At 37.5% G+C, this 22,779-nt stretch overlaps 2 protein-coding genes and 1 pseudogene across 4 annotated transcripts in view; all 3 read left to right on the top strand.

Moving 5' to 3' along the window:
* The window catches only part of LOC117687750 (uncharacterized), a 232,769-nt gene that overhangs the window by 167,434 nt on the left and 42,556 nt on the right, over positions 1-22,779 (top strand). The gene's annotated exons all lie outside the window — the stretch shown is intronic.
* Positions 102-17,756, top strand: LOC109618177 (talin-1-like; annotated as a pseudogene).
* Positions 16,406-21,798, top strand: LOC136273229 (talin-1-like). Its single transcript, XM_066077623.1, has 7 exons — positions 16,406-16,429; positions 19,264-19,380; positions 19,425-19,475; positions 19,671-19,856; positions 19,987-20,091; positions 20,615-20,720; positions 21,584-21,798. Exons 1-7 carry the CDS (start codon positions 16,406-16,408, stop codon positions 21,781-21,783), a joined length of 789 nt encoding a protein of 262 aa, XP_065933695.1. The 3' UTR covers positions 21,784-21,798.

Genomic DNA, 22,779 nt, shown 5'->3' on the forward strand with positions numbered 1-22,779 from the left:
GATGACTGATGCAAATGAAAAAGTAACGTATTTACCCCCATTTTTGTAATTTTTGTGATATAAGAAAAAACGGAGTGAACAGTATAATATATATATATGACATGATTTTATTCTGTTGTGACTTTTCTTCACACATTCTTCGCTGTGGTCATTTCTCAGGGAATTGGATTTTATTTATCTATATATTTATCTATATAAAATATTTCCACTATATGGTGATTTTTCATGGCAATGAGAATTACGTGGGTGTAGCAGCCAGGGACACCGCGAACGCCCTCCGCGTGCTGACAGAAGCCACGCGCAGTGTCGCCTCAACCTCAGAAGACATCAAGGTCAGACGGCAAGTGATCGACAGCGCCCGTAACGTCATCGACAAGTCGACGCATCTACTGGAGGAGACGAAGCGAGCCATGAACGACCCAGAAAACCCTGAGAACCAGGCTAGACTTAACCAGGTGGCCAAGGCTGTGTCGAGTGCGCTCAACAGCTGTGTGAACGCCCTTCCCAGACAGAGAGACGTGGATAACGCCATCAGACAGATCACAGACTCGAGCCAGGAGCTGGGGTCCACCAAGGTACGCAGATCTGTCTGTTCAGCAGACAAAGTCTATCTCAGAAATAGACAAAATTTAAGTCGGAAGCAGATTTGATCTCAGAATAAGTGGATTAAGAGTCAAATGGCATCCACTGAGATAGTTACATCTATCTTAGAAATAGACGAATAGGCAACCTTATGTCAGCAATACACAAGCTTCATCTCAAATTTTAACTTTGCTCATAAAAAATCACCTTTTTCACAGAAATAGTTCTCATTCTTTCAGAATTAGATTACTTCACATATGCATAGAAATCCTTATCTCATAAAAAGTAATCTTATCAAAATTACTTCATCTATGCATCATTATTAGGAATTGATTTAATTTTTCGTTCCTGTACATTAAAGTACCCGAGCACAGACCGCACGTTCCAGGAGATCCAGATCGAGAACAACAACGCCGCTGTCAATCTGAACCAGGCCGCCAGTGACATCGTCACCGCATCTCGTGGCACACCCAAACAACTTGCCGAGTCATCTCGCGAGTACAGCTCGTCTTACTCAGAGTTCATCAAATCTGGACTCACCATGGCAGGTCAGTGAGAGCGAGATTCCAACAAAATCAGATACTAAAAATTTAAGGTTTGATCAAAACAGACGCAAGGCATAAGGTGTGACATTACTGTAGAATGTAGGTACCTGTGATTGATTTTGATTGGTCGGTTTCCAGGTCTGTCCAAGGATGGAGACACACAGAACCAGATTGTGGGCGGACTGAAGAACGTCTCCATGGTTTCCAGTAAACTGCTGCTGGCCGCCAAGTCTGTGTCAGCCGATCCAAACGCTCCCAACACCAAGAATCTGCTCTCGCAGGCCGCCAGGTAGGCACTCAAATATTACCTTAAGTTTATATAATCCAATATTACATTGAGTTACTCTACATAGTCTAACCCTTAATGTGTTTGAGTTTTATCTTTAACTTTTGTTAAGTTTATAGCCCCTGAGTCATTAATTATGTGTAGTTTTGTAAAGCATGAAATGATTAAATTGAGTAAGGATTTTAGGGGTTTTGTTTCAATTTCATTGTTTGATATTTTAAACTTTTACTACATTTTGTCTGATAGAGCGGTGACGGAGAGCATTAATCAGGGCAGAAGGAGTGTGATAACACCCTCAGACAGATACAGGTCAGTAACACCCTCATATGTGTATGTAGTTTATATATAACCAAGGGCAGAAGGAGTGTGATAACGCCCTCAGACAGGTACAGGTCAGTAACACCCTCCAATGTGTATGTAGTTTATATAACCAAGGACAGAAGGAGTGTGATAACGCCCTCAGACAGATACAGGTCAGTAACACCCTCCAATGTGTATGTAGTTTATATAACCAAGGGCAGAAGGAGTGTGATAACGCCCTCAGACAGATACAGGTCAGTAACACCCTCCAATGTGTATGTAGTATATATATAACCAAGGACAGAAGGAGTGTGATAACGCCCTCAGACAGATACAGGTCAGTAACACCCTCCAATATGTATGTAGTTTATATAACCAAGGGCAGAAAGAGTGTGATAACGCCCTCAGACAGATACAGGTCAGTAACACCCTCCAATGTGTATGTTGTTTATATAACCAAGGGCAGAAGGAGTGTGATAACGCCCTCAGACAGATACAGGTCAGTAACACCCTCCAATGTGTATGTAGTTTATATAACCAAGGACAGAAGGAGTGCGATAACGCCCTCAGACAGATACAGGTCAGTAACACCCTCCAATGTGTATGTAGTTTATATAACCAAGGGCAGAAGGAGTGCGATAACGCCCTCAGACAGATACAGGTCAGTAACACCCTCCAATGTGTATGTAGTTTATATAACCAAGGGCAGAAGGAGTGTGATAACGCCCTCAGACAAATACAGGTCAGTAACACCCTCCAATGTGTATGTAACTTTGTCTCTGTCAATTTCATCATCAGTTGCATGTTTGTTGTCATTTTTCTGTGTCAGCCTTTGTTGTTTTGATAATTGATTATAATCCCCCCCCCCCCCCCCAAAAAAAAAAAAATTGTGGAAATGACTTCTATGTCATGTTTTGATAAAAAAAAAATATAGCTAGTGCTTTATGCATACACATATGTGAAAATAGAAAAATAATATTGTATTTATTCATTAATTAGATAAGTAGAAAATGACCAAGCTAGTTACTGTACATGTACCTGGAAAAACTTTGTATTAAGCTTATTGTATATTTCTCTTGTTTATCTGTACTAAGTACATAGCTGGAGAGCATACATGTGATATACAGAGAGAATTAACAGTGCAGCTATCATCTTACAAGCTCTAGATTGTTTGTTCTTCCTCTCGAAAAATTAAATGAAATATGTTGTTGGTTTAATCTTAAAATATCTTTAGAAACTTCATTTCATAGGATCTGAGGTTTCAAGGCTTTGTAAATTCATGACAAATTTCATTTTATAGTATGGGTTGCCTTTGTGATAATCAGATACTAATATGATCATATGTATTTTTTAAAATTCAGTTTCGGTAATTTTGCTAAAATAAGCATTTATAAAGAACAGATTTCTTCCCCATGTACAATCCCAGAACCCAATATAGAGAAAGCATGTATGTGTGTTAACATTAACCCCCCCCCCCCCCTGTCTGTTGTCTGTCAACATTATGTTGTGTGTTGTTTTGTTGTTTGTTGCATGCCTGAAAACTCATTACAACAGTGTCTTCTCCAATACTATATGATGGGCCCCTAATAAACCTGTCAATCAGAGAATGAGCAAGTTGAGATTCTCTGGCCCTGAGCTTGGTTCCTTCGCCTGTCTGTGCGTACTACATGTAAATGTTTACAACTCCTCTCTCCTTGGTATTGTTTTCAATATGAAAAAACTCAGACAATTTGAGGCTTTAAATGTGAATTACATTTTTGGATGCATGTAATATTTGCTTTAATCTGAAATATTGATCTCTTATAAGTTGACCAGTATATGTATTGATGATATTGATCTCCTTTAAGTAGACCAGTATATGTATTGATGATATTGATCTCCTATAAGTAGACCAGTATATGTATTGATGATATTGATCTCCTATAAATTGACCAGTATATGTATTGATGATATTGATCTCCTAAAAGTTGACCAGTATATGTAATTCAGGCTTGGGGCGAATTACATTGTAAAGTAATGCATTACATTACCATTACTTCATGAATTTGGGCATTAAATTACCATTACCATTACTTGATTTTCTTGAAGTAATGCATTACATTACCATTACATGAGTAAAGTAATGCATTACCATTACCTTTACTTTGTTTTAAAAAAGTAAAGCTAATTAAGAGTTTTTACAAATGTTTCAAATATAAAACATTCTTTAACATATCTACAGGTTCATGCTCAGTATAAGGTTCAAATTCAATGACTATACAAGAGTCATTCTTTATTTGCTCAATATATAATCATCTTGTGGCATTATGAACAACATATTACATAAGTAAAATGATATTTATAGACATTTGGCACAATGTAGGATACGAAATAGAGACACAGAATCACATGCATAACAAAAAACAATTTATGGAATAATGTTGCGGTTATAAAAGCTAAATGGAGATATTTCCCCAGATTACACAAATCTTTATAATTTTGGACACTTAATTGTATTAAATCATAAACAGATGGTTTTTCCCAGTTATATTTCTTAAGATACTGTATTTGAATCGTATTTCTTTCTAGTGAGGACACTTTAAGACAAAAGATTGCTGTTGCACTTTATGATCGAAGTTTCAAAGGGTTCATCTTTTAACTGCATCATGTTAGTTTGAAAATCTTCCCAGCTATACTAAATAAATGTTTTACAGGAGCAGTCGAAGCTTGGACTGAAAAGTACTGTTTGAAGATCTTTATCTTAGGATATATTAAGTGCAATAATAGAAAAAATACATGAATCTTGTATTTTCTATCAGTCCAAACTAATGTACAGTGTACTTAATATACAAGAGAGAGAGAGAGAGAGAGAGAGAGAGAGAGAATAAGTAAAATTATTTTCAAATGGGTTATAATATTGAAAGTGATATTGATTTTCATCATGGATGGACAGTGCATTCATTTTGCTTTTAAAGGTGCAAGTCTGTCTCCTATTCTATTGGGACATACATAGCGAAGGGAAGGGGATTGGGGTGTTTAGCACTTCTTATAACAATAGATTGTTTTGATACTTAGATTATCCTGGGGGCATAGTGTGTTGTTGACACATTTCTTATTGAAGTGCAAACTAATTGGAGTAAATTGTTTAAATGATTAAAAACTCTTAATAACAACACTCTTAAAAATGTTATGAAATTAGGCTGTTATATTTAGTAATATTAACAATTCAAAAATGAATTTAAAAAATCTTTTTTAATAATACAATAAAAACATTTTTATCTCAAGAATTATTTCTTTCTTCTAAAAAAATAAATTCAATTTCAACTATTCATTTATTCATCACATTTTTTAAAGTGAACAAGCATAAATAAGCATAGTAATGCAAAGTAATGCCATGTAATGCCAGCATTACACTAGATTTTGGAAAGTAATGAATTACATTACCATTACTTGTAATGCTAATTTTGTGGCATTACACTTTACTAGCATTACTTTGAAAACATGTAATGCATTGCAATGCATTACCATTACATTTAGCATTACCCCAAGCCTGATATGTATTGATGATATTGATCTCCTATAAGTTGACCAGTATATGTATTAATGATATTAATCTCCTATAAGTTGACCAGTATATGTATTGATGATATTGATCTCCTATAAGTTGACCAGTATATGTATTGATATTGATCTCCTATAAGTTGACCAGGATATGTATTGATGATATTGATCTCCTATAAGTTGACCAGTATATGTATTGATGATATTGATCTCCTATAAGTTGACCAGTATATGTATTAATGATATTGATCTCCTATAAGTTGACCAGTATATGTATTGATGATGTGTTTGATGAATCATTAAGCCAACTGTATCACTCATAAATTATACTGACATTATACCTGTCATACCACTTCAGATTTAATAATATTTTGAATGGTTAGTTAATATCTGGATCAGTTAATTAGTTAATTACTGGATTAACTAACTGGCCCCTCTTTCTGTCCTGCAGCTGTTGGGAGACTCTATGACTGGGATCACGAACCACGCCAATAAGGGTGACCTGGAGAACTTCTGTGACTCCGTGGGGAACTTCTCAACATCTGTTTGTGGACTCACTGAGGCCGCCTCACAGGTAAGGGACCGTCTCAAAAGTCTTCATGTAGAGGAACAGTCTCTGTACACAGGGATTGATTTGTATGAGTTGTAGATTTTTTTTTACAAAATGGCATGGTTATTTTGTGACGAAAGAATGTAAAATACATATAGAGGTACCGAGGAACTGTCTGTAGAGAAGGACCGTCTTTAAACTCTCTGAAGAGAGGGAGCGCAGCTGATGGAGTGCCAGATCTTCCTAATATGTATGATGAATGAATAATAACATTTGTTTTTCCTTTAAATTACAGGCGGCCTACCTTGTGGGCATTGCTGATGGAGCATCAGAGCCCTGAAGGCCCGGGCTGGTGGACCAGTCCCAGTTTGCCCGGGCTAACCAAGCCATACAGATGGCGTGTCAGAACCTGGTTAACCCGGCCAGCTCCCAGCAACAGGTACGTCGTTAATCAGTGGTTAATTAGTGGAGGACTAATGACTTACGAATGGACCTGTATAGAGCCTGGTCAATCAAGCCCTGTAGGAGCTTTTACAGATCCAATGTTGGACCAGTCAGATTGCAATACATGGCATCATTTCTCAAACCTCTATATTGCCCCCTGAATGAGCTTATTGAGCCAACTGGTGATAACATCATTATTGCCCCTCTTTGAATGAGCTTATTGAGCCGACTGGTGATAACATCATTATTGCCCCTCTTTGAATGAGCTTATTGAGCCGACTGGTGATAACATCATTATTGCCCCTGTTTGAATGAGCTTATTGAGCCGACTGGTGATGACATCATTATTGCCCCTCTTTGAATGAGCTTATTGAGCCGACTGGTGATGACATCATTATTGCCCCTCTTTGAATGAGCTTATTGAGCTGACTGGTGATAACATCATTATTGCCCCTCTTTGAATGAGCTTATGTTGTATTAGAATTTATTTCATAATTCCCAATAACCACAAAGTTCAGGACATAATATAAGCAAACTTTTTTACGTGAATGTTTAAGATTTAAATTTTCAGTGAAATGGGAGGTAATTTTCAAAGATAATTTCATTTTATTCTTAACAATTGAGGTTATAATAAGACATCATTTTTTGCAAAAAGAATTAAGTTTTTAGACAAACTGACTGCTTGTAGCAGAACCTGAGTTACATATATCTCAAGGAAGTATCTCCTTATATATCCTGCTATAGGAGCTGTTTGATTACAGACTAACTGCCTTAGAGCCATAACTCTGTATTCTGTGGCTAACGTAGCCTGGCTTCTAGAAGATCAATGATGCTCCATGATATATAACAGGATTTAATGCAGTGTACTTCTATCAAGACCAACTCACTCAGAATCCATACAGCATAATTTACCCCTTCTCCTCCTCTCCAGAATTTATTGCTGTAAATAAATCATTTGCTTTTTTAACATCAAAGAAACTATATGATTTGTTTGTGCATTGATTTATTAATATACAATTGGAAAGCCCCTTTTAGAATTGGTGAAATCAAATCATAGCACGATGTTCTGTCCTCATTTGTTGGTTATTTTGATTTATTTCAGTAATCAAAGTAAATTGATTTCCTTTTTGTCCTTTGTTTAGTATTACATGGCGGAAAGCTGTAGGTCAATGGTAGGTGACCTTTCACCCCTGGGGTCATGACCTTGTGGTCACGTAACCCTGTGCATTGTGTCCCTTAGTTACCGTGTAGATCTGTGTGTGGAATGTTTATTATCTTTTTCAAAATATTTTTTTGGGTTAAATTGCGTACACAGAGCTATTTACCGCCATATTGTTGTGTTGTCAGCCTTCCATGTTTAAAGACAAAACAAAATCTGGGTTAAGGTCATGAACACTTTTGGCTCAAGGTCGTTGTTTTTTTAGTGCTTAATGATTAGTTACATTTTGTCAATCTTTTAAGTCTTCTATTTCATGCTTTATTGATTGAGCATATTTTTAAGAAAGTTAAGAAAGATTTGTTGTAGCATTAATTTATTACATGGCTAATATTGTATTTGCAACATTTTTTGTTTAAACAGCTTCTATTGTTTGAAAGAAAGAAGGTACAGTGTGTAACAATGTCTGGGTCATTCCAACTCGTATACGACTTTAAATATCTCTATAATTAATCATGTTGTCAGATTTTTTATGATCAACTTCATTCTCTTTGATTAAACATATTTATATTTCAAATTACCATTGTATTAAAAATATTCAACATACAGGAACACAATTTTCTATGATCTTAGAAAAATCTTACTCACTTTTTATGTTTATGCTTTAGATATACTTTGGTTCATCCATATTCATGAGTTGTATTTTTCTTTCATACACATAGATTTAAATATTCATTATATTAGGTACATGCATATTTATGTATTTTTTCTCTTTTGTATCACACGCTTTTCAGAGGCGGTCTCTGCATGATGTAAGATATCACGACGTAATTGTATACTTCCCAGAATTCTGTAAACTTCCTGTCCATATAACACGTAGAATCATTATACTGTTGTGTAAGCTTCTCTGTAGAGAGTTCGTCTGTATGACTGGTAGCCATGGTAACACATTTCTTGTTGTCAAAGAGGAGCTTCATTGTGAAAATTAAATCATTTTCTGTTACATTTTTCATCAGACATCTTGACGAGTGGGTCATTTAAAATGTTATACTGTTGCTTAGTAACAGTTACCATGGTACTGTGTGTATCCCCGTAGGAACTGTGTATCTTTCATATGAACTTTGTATATCTGTAGTGATTGTATAGACTCGGCGAGATTGAACTCGCTAGAACTTGATTATCTCAACCTCTGCAATTAGGGTACATCAGTAGGTTAAACATGTCTCAACTGCAGGCAATTTCTATTTTACTTTTATACAGACTGAGTTAGATTTTACTTTTATACAGACTGAGTTAGATTTTCTTTGTAGCTGGCAGTTGTCTCAACCTCAAAAGGTTACTTGACTCGGGGATATTGACCATATTAACTAGTTAGCCTCTGTTCATGGTCTCTGTTATATAGTGTAGAGCAACAATTCAATAGTCTCTGTTCATGGTCTCTGTTATATAGTGTAGAACAACAATTCAATAGTCTCTGTTAATGGTCTCTGTTATATAGTGTAGAGCAACAATTCAATAGTCTCTGTTCATGGTCTCTGTTATATAGTGTAGAGCAACAATTCAATAGTCTCTGTTCATGGTCTCTGTTATATAGCGTAGAGCAATAATTCAATAGTCTCTGTTCATGGTCTCTGTTATATAGCGTAGAGCAACAATTCAATAGTCTCTGTTCATGGTCTCTGTTATATAGCGTAGAGCAACAATTCAATAGTCTCTGTTCATGGTCTCTGTTATATAGTGTAGAGCATCAATTCAATAGCCCCTGTTCATGGTCTCTGTTATATAGCGTAGAGCAACAATTCAATAGTCTCTGTTCATGGTCTCTGTTATATAGCGTAGAGCAACAATTCAACAGTCTCTGTTCATGGTGTCTGTTATATAGCGTAGAGCAACAATTCAATAGTCTCTGTTCATGGTCACTGTTATATAGTGTAGAGCAACAATACAATAGTCTCTGTTCATGGTCTCTAGTATATAGTGTAGAGCAATAATTCAATAGTCTCTGTTCATGGTTTCTGACCACCATGTTAAAGCATGCATTGAGTGTCATTGGATTGTAATTACAATAATTATAGACTCTCCAGTTGTAGGCTGTTAAGAGTTTGTAATGTATATATGATATTAATAGATACAGGGCTCAATAAAGTGGTATGACGTCGCACAGAATCTAGATACATCACAGACGATATAATTAAAACGACATTACGTATCGTGATAGAAGTTTAGACAAGATTGTTCAATAGTTCACACTGTGTATCGTTGAGAAGGTTGAAATTCACTCCGTATCACCTGTATCTTACATGTTTCTGTGTATCATATATCATATATATCATAGAATCGGGAACAGCGCTAAGTGGGGGTTGCTATTTATTTTACTAACATGTATTGCTGGAGAAAACGTATCAGAGTTAACAGAATTGCATCGTGTATCAAGAAATATCAGAGTTAACTTGTTCTACAGTATACCAGGAAAAACAGATATATGTGTGTATATCTCTATGTTAAAAGTTTGTAGGGTATCAGGCTATGTATCATATATATATACAAGCATCATCTTGTGTGCTACATGAAAAAATACTTTGATGAATGGAGGAGATTATCTACTTTTCATACCTTTGCCAAGATCTAAAATCAGTTTTGTATTAAGAATTAATATTTTAACTAACAATTTTACTTCATACACAGAGTGGACTTGTAATGACTTTGCTTTGATTAACTTGTAATTATTTCTAACCTTGTCACCAGGATGTGTTTTGTGTAGAGATGATTTAGAGTTTTCTCCCCTTGTAGGTGTTGTCAGCAGCAACAGTGGTTGCTAAGCACACGTCCGCCCTGTGTAACGCCTGTCGCCTGGCCTCCAGCAAGACCTCCAATCCTGTCGCTAAGCGACACTTTGTACAGAGTGCCAAGGACGTTGCCAACAGCACAGCTAACCTGGTCAAGGCCATCAAGGTGAGTGTCAAGATCAGCCCTGAGGTAATTACAGTAAATGAAAAGCTATCGATAAATACAGGAAGTAAGACAGCTAGCAATATATAGCAGATAGCTACTAAGTTAGCTACATAAAGCAGACAGTAAGCAAGTTAAAGCACCCAACTAACAGGATTATGTTGTCCTGTAAAACCCCATATTAGAAATGTACTTGAATATGTTCATGGTGGGGTTTCATAATTCAAGAAAGTTTAATGCAGTTATTCCTAATTTTCTGGGACAAGACACACAGATGACTTATCTGTATATATATGTAGGCAAGGAAGGCCCAAGAGCCCATTGTGTCGGCAGGTAAGGCGATGATGGATGGAGCGTGTCACATGGTGGCGGCCGCCAAAAAGCTGGCTGTCAACCCGAAGGACCCGCCCACTTACCAACTGTACTCCAACCACTCCAAGAGTGTGTCCGAGGCCATCAAACGACTTGTGTCCTCCATCAAGTAAGTTTGTCCACCATTAGTGAGTCTTTCCTTCATCAAGTAAGTGTATAGTGCAAGTCTTTATTATAATGCCAGCTCCTAACGTTGGTCAACATTTCTAGATTTACAAAAGTGTTAGCTCTTCAATAGCCTGGTTCATTCCTAAAAGTGATTTTAAATTTTCGAACATGTATATTATAGTATTTTACTGTATTTCTGTGAAGCTTGATTTTAATTTGTTTGAGGTCCATTCCACTATACATCTGTTATTTCTTGACACATATTATAGTATTTGACTGTATACTTTCAAGGAATGTAATAATCTTGAACTGAACATATATCCTGTAAAACATCAGGACCTGTTTGACTATATACATCTGAATATTTCAGGGACTGTGGGCCGGGTCAGCGTGAGTGTTACGAGTCGATCGACAAACTGAACCGCTCCATCCGCGACCTGGACCAGGCCTCACTGGCCGCCATCAGTCAGAGTCTACAGCAACGGACAGAGAAATCCCTCAGGGTCAGTACTTATTCCACCCAAAACCACCTTTTCCCCATTCACCAATATGTCTCCATGAGTCCAGATTTGTAAATTATTAACCCCTCATTCCCAATATCTAGATATTTAAGTTTTCAAATTTTCCCTTTCATGTCTAGATTTTTAAGGTATCACCCCCTCCCTTGTTTCAACAGTTTAACATATTTATTTGATAGTTCACCTCTCCCCCCCCCCCTTTATTAAGATTTTAAAGTAATCAAAATATGCTCAATTTTCAATATTCGTAAATAATCATTAATTATTACTGTTGAATGGTATTATAGGGATTCCAAGAACAGATGATTGGGAGTGCAAGAGAAATCCATGACCTTTGTTCCAAGGTCAAGGATTCAGCTAAAGCAGAGTCGGAGAATCTGGGTCACAGGGTCAGTATACAGAGCATCGGTTGTGATATTTAATACTTATTATGTGAGATAACATGGCTCATTTTCTTCTCTGTGAAATTTGAATGATAATCCAAAATAATAATGGTCATTTTTTACATGCCTTTTGTTAGCACAATGTACACAGAGGTAAGTACTAACTTTTAAAGTTCCCCTTTATCTATAGGTGACAATGATGGCCAGCTACTTTGGCCCACTCTCGGACGGTGCTGTAGGCGCCGCCTCGCTTATCCAGAACTCCAAACAACAGACCCACATCCTGGACCTGACTAAGACCGTGGCCGAGTCGGCACTTCAGTTCATGTACTCCTGTAAGGAAGGGGGAGGCAACCCTAATGTAGGTGTACCTTAAGATAGAATGGAGGAAGTGTACCTCAAGATGGAAGGGAGAGTATACCTTAAGATGGAAGGGAGGGAGGGATGTACCTTAAGATAGAAGGGGGAGTGTACCTTAAGATGGAAGGAGGGGGGGGTGTCCCTTAAGATGGAAGGGGGAGTGTACCTTAAGATAGAAGGGAGAATTACCCTAAGATAGAAGCAGGGTTGGAAATGAGAGCCCGCCCGAGGCGGTCTGTTTCTTAGGCGGGCGGGGGCGAATCATCAAAAGACAGCCCGGCGGTCGGGCTAATTTTAATAGCCAGTTCCTTGTTTAAAACCGACAATTTCTATTTTTAAGTTATTTACCTCATTCACAAAAAGTACAGACAATGTCGGTTGTTAGGTTTCGTTGAGAATTAGGTAAGCTCTACAAGTTGTAATCCATTCGCTCATTGGTCTGAATGATTGTTATAGCCAACCAGTGTTCCCAATACAATTTTGTTCGGCACTATTGCAATAGAAGCAACATGTTAGATGATGCGCACATTTTTTAGTTTGTCGATTCCCTAAAGGGTCCCTTGATTGACGCTAAGGGAAAAAAAGTATACAACCAAAACAAAAGACGCCGATGTACAGTTCCGGGATGGAAAGTAGAATTTGAATGGCTGATAAGTTATGAAACACATGGGAAATTCTATTGTAAACAATGTCGAGGGTGGATAGGTTGTACACCACTATTATTTTTTACGATATATTCTGACCAAAATTACGCATATTTAGGTGTGGGTAGTTGATTTTAAACAACCTTCTGGCGAAATCTCCCTTTACAACTTTTAAAACAATAATTCATAAACGATTTAGTAGCAAATAAACCAAAGACACAAGAGTTTACTCGGAGACATCGAAGTTACTCATGTGGTTGAAAATCAAGTACAAGCATTTTCATCCCCTGTGCAAGTAATTGGCATGGTATTTTTACAAAAGCGGAAAAATTATGCGCTTAAACCGTTTTTATCTCATTGAAAATAGAGCCCTGTCACTGGCGGAAAACCCCTAAAAACAAACGAGAAATCTTGAATTATTTTGCTTTGACCATATTTTGAACCTACAGAAAAACGGTGTTGTGACACACAATTAGCAGTTAAGAGGAGTGCATCTGACCGAATAAATAAATTTTTATCACATTTATTTACAGTTGTTTTAATTTAATCCCTTTCAATATTTGATATCAATCTTTGAAATTGTTCAGAAAGTTCATGATTATGACATCGTTAGCTGGCTTCTAAAAGTAGGTTTATAATTATATATACATGTAGATGAATAGTTTAATTTTTTAAGCATGTTAAACTTAATAATAAGCATTCTTTGGGTTATGTTTAGATATGGTTTCAAATACTTGTAAAAGTTAAAGATTTCGAGGGGCCTGTGTTACAGATGTAAATATTAAGCTTTATGTATAGTTCATTCATTAAAGTGAACATTTTTATCAGGACTTGCAGATTTTGGGCAGGGCTGGTAACTTTTTAAAGTATCCAGCCCTGTGGCTGGCTGATATTTTTGGTGAATTTCCAACCCTGATAGAAGGGGGAAGTGTACCTTAAGATGAAAGGGAGGGATGTACCTTAAGATGGAAGGGGAGTGTACCTTAAGATGGAAGGGGGAGTGTACCTTAAGATGGAAGCGAGGGTTGTACCTGAAGACAGAAGGGTGAGTGTACCTTAAGGTAGAATGAGTAGTGAACCTAAAGATAAAAGGGGTAGGGAACCCTAGGTAGGTGTACATTAAGAGAGAAGAGGAATGAGCTTAAAGAAAAAAGAGGGAGTGTGTACCTTATTATAAAAGGAGAGTGTACCTTAAGATAGGAGGGGGAGGCAACCCAAAGATAAGATAGAGAGGTTAGAGTATCATAAGATAAAAAGAGGAGGCATGTTTAAGTCTGGACTTCATAGCAAATCCTTACAATAGACAAGTGTGTGCACGGATCTTCTGTACACTACAATATCTTGTTTTATGTTGTAGGCCCCTAAGCACACCCATGATAACATAGACACAGCAGCAGACAACACAATGGACGTCATACAAGACCTGTTACAGTCTCTGGAGGAGGCCGCCTCACAGGCCGGCGTAGTCAACAGTATGATAGAGAAACTCACCAAATCAATCACTAAGGTAGGTACAATCTTTACATAAAGGACCTTCTTTCCTCCAAAATTTGCTCTGTTTAAAGTCCCCAATATTGTGTTGATAGTGGCACTGGAGGAAGAATTTGATCGACTTTAATTTTTTAAAATCATGAAATTTTAACAAACTTATGCCATTATGAACATTTTGGATACATATCGGTGTAACATAATAAGGTCTATCAAATAAAGGAGTCTGTGTTTACAATATTGACACCCTTTTGTTTCTATGGTTACAGACGGACGAGCAGGCAATGGTGAGGGAGGGGATGTCTTTCATGGAGTACCTGTCCAACATGGTCAGTCTGGCCAAGAAGATCGCCATGACGACGCAGGAGATGGTGGGCAAGGCGGGGGTGAGCCCGGGCGACCTCGGGCGACTGGCCAATCAGCTGACACGAGACTACGATGTGTTGGCCAGTAACTCCGCAAATGCCGCCGCAACCTCCAACAGTCAGGATGTAAGTGGAGTTGCGAGTCTGTTACAATGTCTGGTGGTTCCTAGTTTATTCGTTTATCTGTTACTTTAAAAATGTTTTGTAGACCAATTTGGATGAATATTGTGTGCTCTGTGTACTGTTAAGTCAAGAATATGGTAATCTGCATGAAAAAGAGTTCATTTGGTTTTATTTTGATTCAAACATTTTTCCTGTCTAGCTGAATATTGAATTTTTAATGGGAAATTCCCTTGAAACCAAAGATGCTGGCTTTATAATCAGTGTAATTGATACCATAATATTTAAGTTTAACAGATCTCTGAGAAATCCATTATGTTGGGTCTGTAGATTTCCATTGATTTCATTGTTATATATTTTGTTGGTCTATCTGTAGATTGCGAATCGCATCCGTACGACGGTCCAAGACCTGGGTAAGAGCTGTGTGGAGCTGGTACAGGACGCCGGCAAAGTCCAGGGCGACCTACACGACACATACGCGAGACGCGACCTCCAGGACCATGCCCGCAGCGTCAGTGAGAAGGTGGCCTTTTGTTCTAGCAACACTACAGTCCGGGTCTCGCAGTACCCAGGCCTGTATCAATGCGGCGAGCGCGGTGAGTGGAATCATTGCTGATCTGGACACCACCATTATGTTTGCCACCGCCGGAACTCTGTGTACTGAGGAAAATGACAGTTTCGCCAGCCACAGGTAAATGGGACAAATAGTCCTCAATACCCCCACCCACTGACAAAAAGTCCTCAATGCCCCCACCCACTGACAGATAGTCCTCAATACCCCCACCCACTGACAAATAGTCCACCCCCACCCACTAACAAATAGTCCTCAATACCCCCACCCACTGACAAATAGTCCTCAATACCCCCACCCACTGACAAATAGTCCTCAATACCCCCACCCACTGACAAAAAGTCCTCAATGCCCCCACCCACTGACAGATAGTCCTCAATACCCCCACCCACTAACAAATAGTCCTCAATACCCCCACCCACTAACAAATAGTCCTCAATACCCCCACCCACTGACAAATAGTCCTCAATACCCCCACCCACTGACAAATAGTCCTCAATACCCCCACCAACTGATCCACTCCAACAGTAGTCTCATACTGAAGAATCATTAGATTTTGAGGTGGATCAATTTTCGTGGAGTTTGTGGGTACCTCTCATCCATTAATGAATAAGGGTTATAGAGTCATACTTCCTATTGTAGGTATGAAATAACTCATGAAAGTAATGCATGGAAATTGTCCCCCACAAAGTTTAATGATTCCACGATATTTATTTTTGTAACCACTTATAGAGAGGACATCCTAAAAACGGCGAAGGCTTTGGTAGAGGAGACCAAGAAGTTGGTACAGGGCGCCGCCTCAGATCAGGAAACGCTCACCGGGGCCGCTCAACAGGCCGTCAAAACCATCACCAAACTCGCAGATGTCGTCAAACTTGGCGCAGCCTCACTCGGATCTAACCAACCAGGCTCAGGTACGTGGCTTATAACTTGGCATTGTAACGATGAAGGTGTTGAATCAATTAATTTGCCAAAGTGATCAAATTTTCAAGAGGGAAATAACTGAGTAAGCTTGTTTTCAGGTGATGATAATTAACGCGGTGAAGGATGTGGCTTCCGCACTCTATGATCTGATCAGCGCTACCAAGAACGCCTCCGGCAAAAACGTCTCTGATCCGGCAATAATGACCCTCAAAGAGTCTGCCAAGGTCAGTCAAAATTCAACATTATTTCTTATTTTCAATTAAATTTGACCAAAGTTTTTTAAAACCTTTGTTTATTATTTTTTATTTAAACTCAAAAAGTTTTGAAAATATTTGCTTATATAAATGCTCAAAATTTTGATTAGTGAATTACTGTAACATAAGAACGGAGCGTTGACCTTGTGTTAGAGAACTTTAACCTTGATGAGATGGTAGTGTTGTGGTGTAGTGATGTAATGCACTCTCTTCTTCTATGGAAAAACCGCTTCTGGCAATCAATTATTGGAGTAGCCCAGGTCTATAATTATAAACCTTTTCTGCTAATCATTATTTCAAACAACTTAACTTTTTATTAGCAATGATTTTTCAGCATTCAAAATGTAGAAAAAGTTGGGTTTTTTTAAGTCAATTTTAAACAGGTTTAAAAATTGAAAAGTTTTCTGTGTATAAATATTTTTTTTATTTCTTAATTGGAAGAAATATATACAGTATAATTTGACAAAGGCCGCCTAGGCGTTGATAGATATAATTGTTAAGTTAACTGTTGTCTGATTTGTGGAGTCGTGTGATTTTACAGAAGACAGACTCCCTGATCGAGGGTTTGCCGGACGGGTATACTATCTATGTTTCCAGCATGTACTGAGTGCAGTTAAAATTTCGAGCCATCTGATTGGATGATATTTCTCTGTTCTAGTGCTGTTGACAATTTACAAAAACAAGAGCTGGTAATGAAACAATTTTTAAAAAAAAGAAGAAAAATTTTGAATGTTGTGATTAATGACTTTTTGTGAGAGCTTCTATCATTATAAATTGAATTTTTGAAATCCTGTAGAGGTTTGAGATTTAAGAAACAACAGATTGCATTTGAATTGGTGTTTCCATAGAAACCATCCCCCTGTTTCACACTGAACCATTGACCAGGCTACTAGTGACAACTGTGTTCATTTCTTCCTGCAAGTTACAGAAAATTTCTGCATGGGGATTAATTATTGCTAAAACATGTTCACCCCTTTCCTCCAATGTTTCTTTTACTGACTTGCACTGTACACTCAATCAGCATATGACTACAAATTATTGTTGACACACTACCTTTTACCGACTTGCACTGTACACTCAATTAGCATATGACTACAAATTATTGTTGACACACTACCTTTTACCGACTTGCACTGTACACTCAATCAGCATATGTCTACAAATTATTGTTGACACACTACCTTTTACCGACTTGCACTGTACACTCAATTAGCATATGACTACAAATTATTGTTGACACACTACCTTTTAACTGACTGGACATTGTAAATTTACCTGGTAGTTTAAAGGTTAAGATTTTTTGGGGATGGAAAAAGCAGTAAAGCTATTGTCGAGAATTAGTTTTGCAATGCTTTCAGAAATGGGAAGAAATGAGCACAGTTTGGTGTAACATGTTTGTGTTGCAGTAACAATGTTGTTTCCAGCTCATATCACTCCCTGTGGTGGTTATAGCCAGCACAGGGCTCCTATACATATCATGATTTGTCAGTGGAAACAGTAAGCTGCTAAGTATTTTAACTCTAGAATTTGAATTCAGTACAAATAATTATATGAGCTGCGGGGACTACCAAATCATTTTGCCTCTCAGACTCAGGGAACTTGACCATCGGCTTGATCCACTTGAAAAGAAAAACCTTTTGGTAATCTTATAAAATGGTGGCTATTTTGTAATTTTTGTACCATTTCAAACCTCAGGAAGAGAAAAGGTCTATATTAAAAATAAAAAAAAGTATTTGGAGTAAAATATTTGAATAAGCCTGAATTTATATATCTAAAAATTTGGCTATAAAATAACTTGACAGTACATCTGACCATTTGGCAACCTTAAGTTTAGCTGAGAGGCAGGATGTTGGAGTTTGAGGCCTGTAGTATTAAACCTCCCTGCAAGCTTCTGTTGACAGCATGAGGCGGGGACATGCAGAGATCTCCAGACACCTGCATTGTGTCTCCCTGTTCATACAAGCTTGTGATTTCATCTCAAACCAGGCATTGTTCAGACAAACAAACCTTGTTTCATTGTGTTAGGCTAAGCTTTAAGGTACATTGACCTATTTGATAAGAAAGACAATGCATTGTTCAGACAAGAAAATCTTGTTTCATTGTGTTAGGCTTAGCTTTAAGGTACATTGACCTATTTGATAAGAAAGACAACTCTTGCATATAAAATTCAAATTCTTTTCCTTTTGATAAGTCTAAAGTAAGAAAAACTCAAGTCTCAATGAATATTTTATTTAATTTGATAGTGTAATTGATGTCATAGGTAGGGCTGAATAAGGATTTCTCCATGTTGTGACCATTAATGTATTATGATCTGTGTTAGATAGGGAAGCCTTGTATATCTTGTTATTATTTACATATCTTGCTTGACTCTGTATAACATGTCTGTGTTAATTAAAAATAATTGTTCATAGAAACGTGTTTGATTTTGATCGAGGTGAAGGATGGTTATGTCATTCAAAGATAAACAATATTGTAGAAGTTTGTGTTAATAGTCATCAAATAAAAACAGTATTACCAAGTCATACATGTATCAAACACTTGAAAAAAATCATTTATTAGGTAAGTATTACAAATATTGTTTTGAAAAGTTTTGTCTGACCTGCCTCATCAGAAATTTGTTTTTGTAGTATAAAAAGATGAAGAAAAAAAAAAGAAAGAAAATTGATAAAGTAGTCAGAGAAATTAGCAAAAATCAGGATGTATGATAAGACATTTGTTAATGAAAACAATCACTTATCAATGAAAATGACAGTATGTGTAAAACAACAGATGAAGTAAACTGTCAATATCAATCTCGCCTCCAGGTGATGGTGACCAACGTGACATCGTTACTGAAGACGGTGAAAACGGTGGAGGACGAGGCCGCGCGGGGAACTCGGGCCCTGGAGTCTACCATAGAAGCCATAGGACAGGAGGTTAAGGTAATACACTGAATATACACAGGTAACTACAGGTACAGATACAGGTAACTCGGGCCCTGGAGTCTACCATAGAGACCATAGGACAGGAGGTTAAGGTAATACACTGATACACAGGTAACTACAGGTACAAATACAGGTAACTCAGGCCCTGGAGTCTACCATAGAGACCATAGGACAGGAGGTTAAGATTATCCAGGGGTAATCCGACTAAAGTCCAATGGTTTATTTCCCAATTATGTTTTTTCTCTTTCATCAACAGACATTGTACTGTTTGATATTTTCTTTCATAGTCGTACGAGGCTGGAACCTTGCCAGAGAAGAAAGCAACGGCAGAAGATCTGATCCGACTGACCAAACCTATCACCACGGCGACCGCCAAAGCAGTGGCTGCTGGGAACTCGGGTCGCCAAGAGGACGTCATCATCTGTGCCAACATGGGACGCAAGGCCATCTTTGATTTACTGGCAACATGCAGGGTATGTTATATTCTGCTAGAGATTCGAGTACAATGTAAAACATATAAGATCATTGTCCACAAATTTACATTTCCTTGAAACTGAATTTCCAAGAAATGTTAAGAATATTGGTGTTCCTGTGTGTTGACAGGGCACAGCCAGCACTGCAGAGACAACAGAAGTCCGACAGAAGACGATAGCAGCCGGCAAGAACTGTGCTGTTGTCTACAAAGATCTACTGGAGCAAGTCAGCACTGTAAGTGTACAGAGCACAGTGTGCACAGACCCAGCACAATGTGTGGTGTCAGCACAATGTGTGGTGTCAGCACAATGTGCACAGTTAGCACAATGTAAAAAATCAGCACAATGTGTGGTGTCAGCACAATGTGTGGTGTCAGCACAATGTGCACGGACCCAGCACAATGTGCACAGTTATCACAATGTAAACAAAGTTAGCACACAGTATGCATAGAGTCAGTAATAGAATATTCAAAACATGAAGTTTATTGAAGCTGTTGATATGTGGGGAAGGATTGTTGTTATTGAAGCTGTTGATATGTGGGGAAGGATTGTTGTTATTGAAGCTGTTGATATGTGGGGAAGGATTGTTGTGATTGAAGGTGTTGATATGTGGGGAAGGATTGTTGTTATTGAAGCTGTTGATATGTGGGGAAGGATTGTTGTTATTGAAGCTGTTGATATGTGGGGAAGGATTGTTGTAGAAATGTGGGGCCTCTGATTCTGTTATCTTACCACCTTGTTTCGCTGCCATTTTTCAGGTGGTCCAGAAACCTTCCCAGGAGGCCAAGCAGACACTGGCAGCACGTGCGCACCAAGTTGCGGTGTCCGTACAGGAAATCGTACACTGCTCTGAACTCATTAAAGGTATGTGACTGATAATTCCTGTGACAAGACTAGGGCTGTGATGTGTAGCCATTATACGTGTTATAACTATAGCCCTGTGTCACTGTTACCATAGCAACAGCCGACGCATCAACTTCATGATATTCTGCTCTGTTGTACCATATTTATCTCATATATGCATAGCATTCAAATTTTATTATTTGTCAATTTTTGTAGATATATATTTTTTATTGAACTTTTTTAAGTAAAAACTATTGGTGATTGTTTGATACATGTATATATGAATTATGATATGCATGAGAGGAAAAGGTTTTAAGAATGTATAATTATTTTTTCACAATTTTAAAACAGATAACAAATTTTTTTGAAAGAATACAGATAAGACAATTTGCAGCATTTTTAAAACTCAAGATATTGCACAATGTAGATATAAATGCAAAGCAGAAAAAAAATTGTATTAAATTCTTAGGAATTAAAATTTATATGGACTTAAAATTACAGTAGTAAATGTTAAAGAAAGTAAGAAGATGTGAAATTTGTTGGAATTGAAAATCAATGGAAAGTAAAATTCAAGAGGAACAATTTATTGGGAAGTTATATTTAAGAAGTAAAATTTATAGGAATTAATCATTTTGGGAACAAGGCATAGAGTAGGAGCCAAAGATGGAGTCATTTAATGACTGGGTAAGAAAATGAGTGGGTCAGTAATAGTATTCATGGACGATGCCCATATTGGGCTTGTGATTACTGATAATGCCCAAAGTGGGCTTGTGATTAATGATAATGCCCAACGTGGGCTTGATATAACTGATAATGCCCATACTGGGCTTGTGATTATGGGCATGGTGCTGTGTAGATATATATCTGACTTCGTTTTTTTTTAGTGGGCCAACCCGCAGAAGGAGGTATTGAGCTTACAGTGTCATGTTTTGATTTTTTTGGCTTCCCTTTTATTTTGGTGTATTTTGTCCAGATGTCTTGTGTATCAGAAAAAAGAAACTTTAATTTTTATACAAAGACAGCACTATTGGGAAGCAACCAATCAGAATGGCTGTTAGGGTCTGTAACTGACCCGGATGACTGAATTACTGTGAATGTATTTCATGATAAGGAGAAATGTCACTGCCTGCATATTTGAGACAAGGCTTATACTCTAGAGATATATTCTGTAAATAGACACTGTTGTAGTTTGGTTAGAGATATAAAGGTGAAATGATACGGACACAGATGAAGTCTGTTAACACTCACTTTTTTTTTACTGTGATCTGACTGTACACCAGGTGAATTTCAACACCAATGTTATTTTTGCCCAATGGCTTGAGGAAATAATTTTCCTCTTTTGAAACATGAAAAATTAACACAGAGAAATTTAGTGTATTTAATGATGTGGTCCATCTTAAATTTACTAATTCAAGGGGTTGGTTAATTGGGCAAAAATAACATGGGAATGAAAATAGCCATTACACACCATTACAATATCTATACACTTATGTGGAGTATTGGGAAAGAGAGAAACATATATATTCAGAAGAATAGCAGTGTTGCATTTGGGCACAGAGATCTGATAATTGGATAGACATGTATTGGATTCAACAACTGTTGCTCTTTGTTACCTGTATTTACCTGTATTGTCTCGTGTGCATGAGAAACGTGCTGCATTGTTTACCCCTCAGTCTTGTGCTTGGGGGGAAGGTCACTCCTACCCCCTTGTCAAACTTGTCCCTTCATAATTTGATGACACTTTGTTTTTTTTCAAACTAGCGTCCAAAAAGATAAGATGGTCCCATATCGTGAAAGGTAACCATGGCAACCATTGAAAACAAAAGAGGAATGCTTTCATTGTAGGATAGGAATAAAAATGCTGCATTAACAGTGAAATTTACACCTGAGATATTGGGTTAGAGTTTGTGACCTGTGAAATTAACACCTGAGATATCGGGTTAGAGTTTGTGACCAGGGAAATTAACACCTGAGATATTGGGTTAGAGAGTTTATGACCTACCATGATATGTGATGTAGATAAAGTTTTTTATCGAACAAGTTGTGCTGGTTTCTTTTCTCTCGGAGCAAACACAAAAAG

Source organism: Magallana gigas, chromosome 1 (genome assembly GCF_963853765.1).
Source record: "Magallana gigas chromosome 1, xbMagGiga1.1, whole genome shotgun sequence".
Classification (NCBI taxonomy): domain Eukaryota; kingdom Metazoa; phylum Mollusca; class Bivalvia; order Ostreida; family Ostreidae; genus Magallana; species Magallana gigas.